The sequence below is a fragment of the Cydia pomonella genome, chromosome 13, assembly GCF_033807575.1.
Source record: "Cydia pomonella isolate Wapato2018A chromosome 13, ilCydPomo1, whole genome shotgun sequence".
In the NCBI taxonomy this organism is placed as follows: Eukaryota; Metazoa; Arthropoda; class Insecta; order Lepidoptera; family Tortricidae; genus Cydia; species Cydia pomonella.
The window spans coordinates 13740012-13752288 of record NC_084715.1 but is presented as its reverse complement, the minus strand read 5'-3'; the positions used below and the strand labels follow the sequence as shown (position 1 = coordinate 13752288).

At 35.1% G+C, this 12277-nt stretch overlaps 1 protein-coding gene across 2 annotated transcripts in view; it reads right to left on the bottom strand.

Moving 5' to 3' along the window:
- LOC133524280 (integrin alpha-PS1) overlaps positions 1-12277 on the bottom strand; it is a 119719-nt gene extending 107442 nt beyond the window's left edge. For both annotated transcript variants that reach the window (XM_061860188.1, XM_061860190.1), the window contains exon 1: positions 10862-12277. In XM_061860188.1, the coding sequence (XP_061716172.1) occupies positions 10862-11037 (176 nt within the window). In that variant the 5' untranslated portion in view covers positions 11038-12277. The remainder of the gene's footprint in view (positions 1-10861) is intronic.

Genomic DNA, 12277 nt, shown 5'->3' with positions numbered 1-12277 from the left:
TATGTGGATCTAGGTGCATCTGGTGTGGGTTAAATAGGTACATGTGTAAATAACATTAAAATCAAATCCGGCAAATACGTTTGTCAAATTGTCACGCAATCAAGTAAGATTCGCAAAGCCTGTGGTTAGAATGCAGAATGTTAGTAATAAACTTTAAAGGGCCGTCGGAATAGATCACTGATTGGTCGAAGTGGTACTTAAAGGCCCGCAACACCCCAATACAGATATAGTCCCGGTTCCAAGGTCAGAAAATAGTAAATGTTCGCGACATAATCATCACGCTTTCACTGTCACTATGTCGGAGAATGAGTGGTTTGCGTCATGCCTTAATATGTGCGTCACCACAAGCCCCATGTAAACAAGGGGACGTTGCGGCCATGTGATATCACCAGGATTATCATTATCACGTATTTGATGTGATAACAGCTTAGTATGATATGGTTTAATGCGGGCGCCTGCGTTTTATATTTACAACTGATAAGTGCGCAGGTATATGATGACTGCCAATAGGTAAAGTCTAGATTCAGGTAATAACAATACCACTCGTCTCGTCAATATCATCATAGTCATCATACCTTTCGATTACGCGTTCATGTCTAACTAAAATAAACATTTTTTCTTAGAAAATTAGTAATAACTATTTTTCTGCCATTCATACGTGACTAATCAACAGCATTAGTTATACTGCGGAAAGGAATTAAAATTAAAAAAACATATGTACTTCCCTGTGCCTATTTTGTTTTCGTTACTATATTTGCAAGGGGTTTACTTGCAAAACTAACTTTAACTCCAACTTTAGCAGAGATAAGGACTTTATGCCTGCTATTGGGAATAATCATCAAGCTCCCAACAAAGCATATAACCACTTACGTTCCTTTACAATCGCTTTTTTATTCTTATTTGTATCTAGTCTAGCCTTTAATCGAGTACTAAGCAGCTATTATTGCTCACAAACGTCATCATTAAAGACCTGTCGGCGTGTCGTTCTAGGGTTCCGTAACTGAAAATCAAAATATAGTACCGGTTTTGGTGTTCGAAGTATAGTAGATGTATTTAAAAACACTACAAATCTTCTGTCACTCTACAATGAAAAGTGAATGTTTATTTCACCCCGTTCTTTTTCTTTTTTATAGGGACTGTGTTCTCTTAAAGTAACCCTCAAGCTACGAGCTCAATACCAGCTTGATGCGTTTTTGTCTGTAGGCTGCGTAGCCACAACAAAAAGATCTGAGGGGATTTGAAGCGGAGAACAAACTGCGATGACCTTGCACACGCTAACGAAGGCTGCACTCCATACAAGGCTGGTACAACAAAAAGAAACGAAATCCGGCCGCGTAAAGACCTGCCACAAAAAATAAAGAAAAAGAGGCGGTGCCATCGTGCGCGGCGGGACGAAACTGGGTAGAATATTATTTATTACAGGAATACTTAGCTTGAATACCTACATTTACTGGAATAATATGTAAGTAAATAATGCCTACAACTGTTAAAATTCTTGGTATATCATACCGTATAAAATCTATCTTGTGTAAACTTGCACCAAACAAACAGATATGATTCACTGGAAAAATTCACCGATTTTTTTAATGTGATACCAAGCTGTCAATATTATGCTCAATATTTTGAGTGTTAATCAATACTGGTTTGTAGATAAGTAAAGTATCAACGAACACGACTATTGGAGTGTTGAGAACGATAATTTACAAAATTTACTGACCATTTTGCCTTAGATGGTCCGTTTTAAGTCAACCCTCGAATTAGGCTTAGATGCTATGAACCTTGGAGTCAAGTTATATTAGTTACGGGCCCAGAGTTGACTACAAAATGGTTTGTGAATAAAATAGCAGATGTGATGCGAACTAGGTTACATTGATAAATGATAACGTATCGCGCGTAACACACGATCCGCGCGCGAACACACTGCTCTATGTATCCAATGTTGTGATTTCTTAGTGTTTATCTTTAGAACTATTTTTTACTTACATCATTATATCGTGCAACGTCTTATATAAGTACTGCAGAATTCAAGCCGGTGACCGCTACCAATTGACCGCTACCGCTGTTATAAGGCATGGTATTGGGATCCCAAAACTGCCAGAAAGCAGTGGCGCAGGTTATCTGATTCAGTGCAATAACGTCATTACAATGGCCAGTTCTATGGCAAAACTATGCACATAGACATGCGGGATATCAAATATAAGCAGATTAAATATACTACATTTATTACATACATTGTGTAACAAAATATATCTAGTTACTACAATTTAAGAATTGTTTACAAAGAAATCAAAATGACGTAAAAAAACACGGTTATTAGGGTTATATAATCAAAGGATATAGAGGACTTAAAAGCAATGTATGTTTTATGAAATAAGACTTTTCAAGCTATTAATTGATACAAAAAAAAACAGTCAACAACAAGCCTTAGAAAAAAAAAAACAAATTAATATTTTTCCGGAGAATCCTCATTTATTACCTAAGTATGTTTTCTAGCATATTAATAACGATATAACCTGGATCCTAGAAATGTCAGGAGTTCATCTCTATAGTGTCTGAGTACCTAATACCTAATGACGTCATACGGGTGTCTCCCACCGACATCTGGTAAATGAAAATTATTTACCTATATCAAGATTATCAAGAGTCACACATAAGCGTGTGTTACAACAAACGAAAGTTTATTTACTAAAATGTACTCTAATTCAATACATTATTTACTAAAATTAACAAAAATCAAAAAATTGTGTATCGTTTACGAGTTATGTATACAAAGATATAGCACTTTTTTTTAAATATTACAAAAATAACTCATTGTTTTTTAACAGCTCGTAATATCGTAAATCTTATATCCCAAAACACGGACATAGTTTGACTTTACCATGTTTAAAAAAAAAACATTAAAATTAAAATTATTTATTTGGTCGCATACAATGTTCATAAAGTGACAAATAAAATGTTGACAATAATACAAATATATACTGACTTCAATACAAATTACAAAAACTGACGGTCCAAAATGTCACGGGATGTCGTAGCAACAAGTCAGATTTAACTCTACCACTGCACTAGTTACGGCACTCGAGGGCAATAAATCGTCAAGTCGGTTTAAGCCAGGTTTTGAGTTAGCTACATTGATCATTGCTCCACTTCGCGCTACTGTCTGCGCTAATAGGAATAAACGACTAGTTTTGAGTACTGGCTGATACCTCATTGTATTGCCTGCCTATTCAAATCTGACCAGTTTGATCTGATAGATCCGAAAATAGAGGAGATTTCAACCAAGATGGCGTGACCTCAAAATCTAAGTATTTGCTCCTGTATACTTCTACCTTTTTGCAGTCTAGGAGAATGTGTTTTGTTGTTTCCTCTTCTTCCATGCACGCTCTGCACATGGGGCTGTTTGTTTTACCCATATTGTGTAGGTGTTTGTTTAGTGTGTTGTATCCTACAGGAGGAGTGATAGATTAAACTACACTACTAAGCTAAATTAAATAGCTTATTTTTTTAACTAATTAATACATTAAGAAATAATAAAGCTCTTAAACAATCTTTATGAACCAAATAAAATATAATATTACAAAATTAAAACTAAAGTTAAACCTAGAAATGAAATAAAATACAAACTATAAAGGAGGTATTTCCTACTAATTAATTTAATTAACTAAATACTTATGAACCGTCGACCGATATTCGACGACCAGTTTGGCCTAGTGGGTAGTGACCCCGCCTACGAAGCCGATGGTCCCGGGTTCAAATCCTGGTAAGGGCATTTATTCGTGTGATGAGCATGGATATTTGTTCCTGGGTCATGGATGTTTTCTATGTATTTAAGTATTTATAAATATTTATATAATATACTATATATATCGTTGTCTAAGTACCCTCAACACAAGCCTTATTGAGCTTACTGTGGGACTTACAATTAGTCAATTTGTGTAATAATGTCCTATAATATTTATTTATTATTTATTTTATGAACACCTATGTTGGACTGAAGCTATTTACACTACAGTATTTTCGCGTATTTTTATATTATGAACTACGTTAGGTATCTTAAGTACTTTTTTTTCTATGATAGAGGAAGCAAACGAGCAGACAGATCACCTGATGGTAAGCGATTACCGCCGCCCATGGACACCTGCAACACCAGAGGGGTTGTAAGTGGGTTGCCGGCCTTTAAGATGGGAGTACTTTATATATTTAACATCGATTTTACGTCCAACATAATCTTTAACTATATAATGTATAAGTCAATGATTTAATAGCTAACTCAGAAATATACATAACGAAACCGTCTGTTGGTGTAAGGTCTGTGCCGGCAAGAAGCACCTACGCTGAGGCGGTGGGCGGCGCGCCTTCACTAAGACTCGACTTGTTCTTGTTCAGTTGGTTCCGTTTTGTATAACTGATTTCGAAGCTCGGTTCGATATTCTTATTGAAAATGAGGCAAGTTTGTTTTAAGAGGACGCCCGCTTCACCATACAATCGTAGTCCCCATTTTCCTCTCTGGATATTGATATTATGAAAAATATTTTTACATAATTTGATGTATATTAACTATAGCTATTCCCCTACGTTTCACTTTTTTCGATTTATTGATTATTGTAAAAATTAGGTGCGAAAAACATATTTCATACAAATTGTTAAATGATCCTATAACTCATAATAATTAAAAATTAGAAAAAATCAAACGTAACGGCATAACTGTGATTGATGTACAACAAATTGTGTCAAAATATTTCCAATAATGTTAATATCCAGAGAGGAAAATGAGGTCTACGTTTGTATGAAAAGGCGATTTTGATCGCTAAACTATAGGTATAAGTAGTCCAGATACTGCAGAGTTCTACATTTAGAAGTTGTTCTTTATCTCAGTGTTCGCAGGATTTTTCAATTGACTATACCATATTAGTAACGGCAAAGATTATTTCTACAGAAGAAATTTAATTGCAAATTACATTGCAATTATCTCAAAGTTTTCGATTAAATTCTTAATTTTGCACGGCTGTCTAGTTTTATGAGAGAACGTGCCTATTTAATTTTATTATATCTACAAAAGTACAGTAAAATGTAAATTTAAGTAAAGACGACAATTTAAAGACCGGTCTTACATTTAACGATAACCGTTGACGGCAAGGGCTTATCTCAATCTAAATTTGTATTAGTACTTATTGCTTGAAACTATCAACGTCGCCAAGTAATAACTTCGGAGAGTATTACTTGTGTTATTTACTTGATTATTCGAACAATAACTTGGCTGTCAACTGAAAATACTCAAGATTTATAAATATCAGCAATAAATAAGTGTGTTAGCGTGAGCTACCGAGATGTTCGGTAATTGGAACAGTTTCACATGTCAGGGGAGAAAATACGGGAGCTATTATGGAGGCGTCAGGCTGTGATTACTTACTACGACGACACCATATACAAACATTATCTTTTTACATCAATGGACTAATAAATCAACAACCTTGAATGTTTAATGGTAGCATTTATCAAAGTTCAAGAAGCTTTTTATTGGATAATTTTGGTTTATGGTCAAATTAAAGTAAACTATTTCAAAATGGGAGGACTATCTATCAGAGCGTAAAAAACAAACTATTTTAATTTGATGTTTTCCCAGCTTGAGCTCAGGTAAATAAAATAAAATTAAATAAATAAACGATTGAATAGGTACTTAAATGCTAAAATAGGCGGCGTTACTACCTGGTTTTAATTTAAATTTAAATAAATATTTAGCCGAAAAAAACGATAAATCCTTATTGTCTATTAAAAGCGTAGGTATATCAGTTTCTAGTACCGAGTGCCGAAGCACCCCGCAGAGCATGACGTGTGAACATTTTAATTGGGAAGAATCGCTCATTGGGGGACAACCCCACTTTACCAGAAATAGGATTATTGAAACGAACTGCGGCTTCTCAAATTATGTTCACACGTACTTCGGAATTTGGACACTTACTTAACAAAATAGAAACTTCTTAAAATAAAGTTACACAAGCTTTTAGAAGTCACAGGTAAACTTTATTTACGGTCTTAGACAGTCATAAAAAGCACCAACAAAATGTATCTAAAACACGTAAAAGTATTGAATCATTCTCATAGTAAATCGTCATGGACAAAACAGAGACACGCAAACAACGGAATGGTTACAAAACCGTGTCAAACTGTGAGAAATATCTTTATTTGTGGATAAAACTCGTAACTTCGGGTCGCGCCCACATGTTTGACGAAATATGGACATTTATCTATTTTAGTAGAGATGCGTGTAAAAATGTAAAACATTGAATGTTAACTTTAATCGCTTCAACACAGAAGCTTTCATTACTTGTTCAGCCCTTATTAACATACGTGTAAATGATTTGGTACCTACCTATATTTTTAATTAATTGGGCTACATCCGTTTTTTAGGGTTCCGTAGCAAAATGGCAAAAAACGGAACCCTTATAGATTCGTCATGTCCGTCTGTCTGTCCGATTCTGTCACAGCCACTTTTTTCCGAAACTATAAAAGCTATACTGTTCAAACTTGGTAAGTAGATGTATTCTATGAACCGCATTATGATGTTTACACAAAAATAGAAAAAAAACAATAAATTTTGGGGGTTCCCCATACTTAGAACTGAAACTCAAAAAATCTTTTTTCATCAAACCCATACGTGTGGGGTATCTATGGATAGGTCTTTAAAAATGATATTGAGGTTTCTAATATCATTTTTTTCTTAACTGAATAGTTTGCGCGAGAGACACTTCCAAAGTGGTAAAAAGTGTGTCCCCCCCCCCGTAACTTCTAAAATAACAGAATGAAAAATCTAAAAAAAATATATGATATACATTGCCATGCAAACTTCCACCGAAAATTGGTTTGAACCAGATCTAGTAAGTAGTTTTTTTTAATACGACATAAATGGTACGGAACCCTTCATGGGCGAGTCCGACTCGCACTTGGCAGCTTTTTTATTCTTATTGTATGTCTTGGGTATCTATCCAGGAATCTAAAATCCAGGTCTTTATATGTATTAGTCTATCTTTTATGTATTATACAAGGCGTAGTATTTAACTATGTATATATTTTTATATTATTTGTTATTAATTTCTCTTGCACGTCATGCACAAATGTCTCTATTTGACCCAATGGTTGACTGGTAGAAAACCAAAAAATGCCTTTTGGCATTAAGTTCGCTATTTGTACATTTTTCTTTATTTGGGCAATAAAGTTCAAAAATAAATAAAATTAATTCATTTTAAAATTTGATCGTATATAATTAAGTGCTGTGAGTTTATGTATGTATGTATGTATATACTTTATTGTACATAGAAATAAAAACACGAGAAACACAGTTACAGAGTAAATTAAATACTACAAATGTGAACTTATTTCTGTATAGGATCCCTTCCACTTAACCTTTGAGGATATGAGTAGAACAGAAGTAACGATGAATGTACAACCACTAAAATTAATGAAATGCAAGTTTTGAATACAAATACTCGTATGCTTCAATACTACTATTACTGAAATACTACTTATACTGTACTGTAGTTGTACTGTTTTATATTACTTTTATTTTAGTTGTAATTATACTAATTTTTATTTTATTTAATTAATTTATGTATTTCAACATGTATATTTTACTTTGCCACTACCCCTTAAATGGTGAAATGTTATTTTAAGTCCTAAAAAACTTTGGAATTTGGATATTTTCCTTGTTAAATCATATTAGGTTCATAGTTAAAATTTTAATAATATATTAGCAAATATACCAATAGCACTGTAAGTTATTTTCGACCTCACTTTAATTATTATTCATGAAGAACCTCGACTATCCGACGTGGCATATAGTTTACGTGGTTAAGTAAAATTACTCCAAGTACTTATATGGAGGAATATTGATGAGATAGCAACCAGTACAACTACAAACGCGTGTCAGGTTACTCGAAGCTACTGGTACATAACTTGAGTAGTCAACTAGGATAAACAAAAAAGGATCTTATATCATTGCCGTTAAGTTCTTTTGAATATGTTACATAAATCGGTGGATTAATAGTTCAGGTATTCAATATTTGCTTAGAGCCCTGTCAAATTATGTTTACATTTTATGCCCAGGGGTTATGGAGGATAACGTAAGATAACGGTTTGATATCATATCCATCACGACACGCCGTTTGCTGTTTAACGAAACCGTTTACAGTTAAAGATTAAAACTGTATAAACAAGTTAGGTAAACAATTATTACCTACGTCTGAAAGGAAATGCATTTGTAATATAATAGCGTGTGTAAATAATTTCCAACACCGACAATGGAGGTGCATTCGGGACAACAACCTCCCAGGGGTGTTGGAACGTTTCCAAACGCGATGTTCAAATTTTCATGAGTCACAAGTCGGGGTCTTCTGAGAAATCGTCACAGATAAATTAATTGATTATCTTAAAATGATGATTCATGAATGTATGGAAGTAATATGAAATTGTAACTAGCTTTATGTTATGGTATCCACGTGTGTGGAAACGCTCATAAACATGTGCATAATGCTCCCTATAATCATGTATGACTAAGGACCTAATGTCTCATACATCAGCTACGAGTAAGAAACTGCATAAAAGAAAAAATCTATAAAACAACTCATCCACATCTTACACAAATAGGTTTAACACATTTTAGAAAATGGTCACTACTGTGATAATATAATAAAAGTTAACGACTCTGGTACACAGATATCCCGTTTTTCTTATTTGAGTCTCAAGTACTGAAAAAATATATCCCTCCTGTAAAAGTGCCGCGTAAAAGTTAGCTTTAGATTCCCTTCAATTTTACGATGTCTACAGGAAAAACGCGAACGAGTTTGCTATAAAATGTGTATGACCCAAAATCCAAATGCTTCTTAAATGCAAGCAATACTTAGTGGATGTACATTTTGTGAAAGTGTCAATTTTAAATATTCTAATTAAGAAAGACTTTAGTTAAAAAAAATGATTACTGTAGGAAAAGTTTTATTTTAACTAACTGTAAGCGCCTACTAGTAAAGCGCAATAAATATTACTTTTTAATTTAATTCTACTTGTTAATCTACCAACTCCTATAATATAGGTGCACCCCAGGCTGCGAGTAGGCACTTAGAAAACCAGACATGTTTTTAATTTTATTATACCTACCTCACCCACGAGTAGTTAATAACACTTCTTTGATCTTTTTGAATAATATAAGGAAAACTAGGTGCAGGCGCTGATAATCTAACAATCATCGCTCGCACAGTAAAAGGGCTCTACAGACCTTGAAACAAATCGCATGCGATTTTTTATACTTGTCGGCTTTTCATCGATGAATTGAATTCGTTGAACCTACTGCCTATATCCTGCCTGCCTACTGCTTACAGTATATCAAAAATCATCGATGCAATAACAGATAATCAACCGCAAACATTGAAATTTGTTGACCGTCTATCTGCTTTCCTATCGCTCGAATATTGCAAGAGCGGTAAAGACGAAAATATGTAGATGTTCTTCGAACTACGCACGAGGCTCGCGGTAGCTGGCTAGTTCCTCGAGACGGTGCACTGCCGGCAGTAGGTCGCGTTTGCAGTCTCCTGGCGCCGGGACGACCCCGCCGAGGGAACGACCGCGAAAATCGCGATGTTGTATCGATTGCCCTAATATACCCCTTGCAAAGAACAAGCACTTCTCGAAGTTTTCAGGAATCTGCTGTACACGAAATGTAGTTTTGTGGGGTTATACCATTGTACTAGATAAGTAAACTGAACATCACTTGCTTTACTGGTTACCGTTATTGGACTTTTCTGATATAGGTATCATGGCATATGTACATAAAACGTTATTTTACAATCTCAATTTTATGACAGTTTTTATATTTAACCGACCAGCCGAGTCGTTGGGATAATCGTCCAGGTCTGGTGGCCAGAGATTGCTAAAATAAGAGATGAATGGAAATCGAGGTATGGCTTTGCCCAGCAGTGGGACACCATATAGGTTATTAATATTAATATAATTTATATTTAACAAGTACGTAGTTTAACACAACTATTCAGGCAACAATACAGCGCGAGTCATGAAACAAATTAAATTTCTAAAGATCAAAGTTTAGTTTACTTATTACGATCAAAAGGGTAACGAAATGCCGGGGCACCGAGGAGAGTCGAAATGTGCAACCTGTATTGTGCGATTTCAGTTACCTTATCAATATCATGCATTTGTATAAATACCTAATAAAATACCTACGTTTGTGAAGTTTACATTGAGTAATTCTGCACTCCCGAAGGCTAGCAAGTCAAGTATTAATTTATTATTAAAGTACCGTCTACATAGAGAGGCTATAGCGTCTCGTAGAGGCTACAGAGCTCAGCTGACGAAGAATGTTTTAATTACTTCGCTTTTTATTGACACCTTTAAACGCGGCATGTCGGACGTTACCCCGACAGGTAAAAACGAACAACTTGACGTCCCAAATGTTGGTCCTTTTTTATTTCGGCCGGACCGGATTGTATTTTACACAAGTGAATTTATTACTTCAAACAAAGAAAAAAGTCTTCAATATTATACAGTTTAGTTCACTGATCCTTTTGACCAATTCTTAGTAAAGCTATGGTGAACGCTATTTCATTCATATTACTATTATTTCTGCGAAAGTTTTTAGTATATACGAATATGAAACATAGTTCCATAATGATGACACTATCGCCTTTCTTGATAAGCGACTCGCTTCTGATAACTCCGATATCAGAATTCCACATAATTCTTATTGTAAACTTGGTAACCTTTAACAGAATGATAGAACACATGGAACAGCGACCTTCGCACGTGACATCATACCAAGTTACGTTAACACTTACAATAACACTAAACTATTACTTACCAGCTTGTACTTCCGCCTGCTTCATTCAAAGTCAGATGTTCTGCGACAGAAAATCCAAAGTACGAGCCCTTTTCACCAAACTTTATCACAGGAATCCTGGGTTCCAGATTAAAGCTGGAGACACTGTACAAAATGCACAAAAATACAACACTTTCACACTTCATTTTATCAACCATCGTGGATAGTTCGTTGATACGTCGTGGTATGTTTGACTTATTCACCGTCTCGAAGTTAATTCGCGCATTGCGATTTTCGTAATAGTTTCCGTTTACACGGTCGACGAGGGGACCAACTCGCACGCCGTTCGCCGGCCGAGTATTCTCGCTTACTACTTTAGCCTCTCGGCTCTACGCGCAAACAACACAACTTACTTATTTTACACGCGGCCAGCCTCTCTAGAGGCAACTGAACTCATAAAAACAGGGATTAATAAAGCTGCCACCTAGCGTCGCCTTTCTCAAATATATCAAGTTACACTGTGCCGACATCTATTGGATGAGTTAAACTCTTTTTGGTCCTCCGAACCGGACTGTTTTATGTTAGAGCTTAGTATACGGTAGTAGAATTTTGTTTCACTTGATCGAACGAGATGTCCTTGTTTTAATCCCGGAATGACTCTTTTTTCCGCTTAATTATATTTATAACTTTTCATCACACCAACTGGTAAAGGCCCACTTGATTGTTCAAAAACGAATAAGAAAGTTACATTTTATTCACATGTGTGGCAAAGTTTTCAGATGCAAATTTTTAGTTGTTTCTCAATGTTAGCTGGTAGAATTGACTTTTAAATGATGATTTAGTACTTTCCTCGCATTAATGCGGTGAAAATTTTTGTGTTCTACTCGGAGGCAAAGTTTGTTTAAACCTCGGCCCTGGAAACCCCTTGCAACGCTCAATATTCCACTTCTCGCTTGCTCGGGTATCAATATTAGCACGAGAGGTTAAACAACAACTTTGCCCACTTGTAAAACAATTAACTATTACAAAAGTTTGCATTTTGACCCTTAAACTAACTTTAAAACAATGTTTGAGGTGAAGATTTCAGGCAACAAGGTAAAAATTACTTATTTTCTCTATTAGACACGCGTTAAACTACATGCGGTTACCTAGAAGAAGGTTAATGAGTTTAATGACACTAGTGCCTTTCTTTAAATAATAATTTATTTTGTTTTATAACTACCTAGAATGCCTTTGTTAGCTTAATTTCTATACTTGCAATGAAAATGCAAAAAAGAGCAATGAGCGACTCTTGTTACCCGTGCATATTACTTATATATTTCCTTATTTTTTGTCGTATGCTCATGAACGAGGGACGTGACAACTGTGATCACTCTCACCAGAGATCTCCACTCCAAGCTGTTCTATCTTGGGCCCGGTGCTAGAGTCACTGTCACAAGCTTCAATTACTTCAATTCT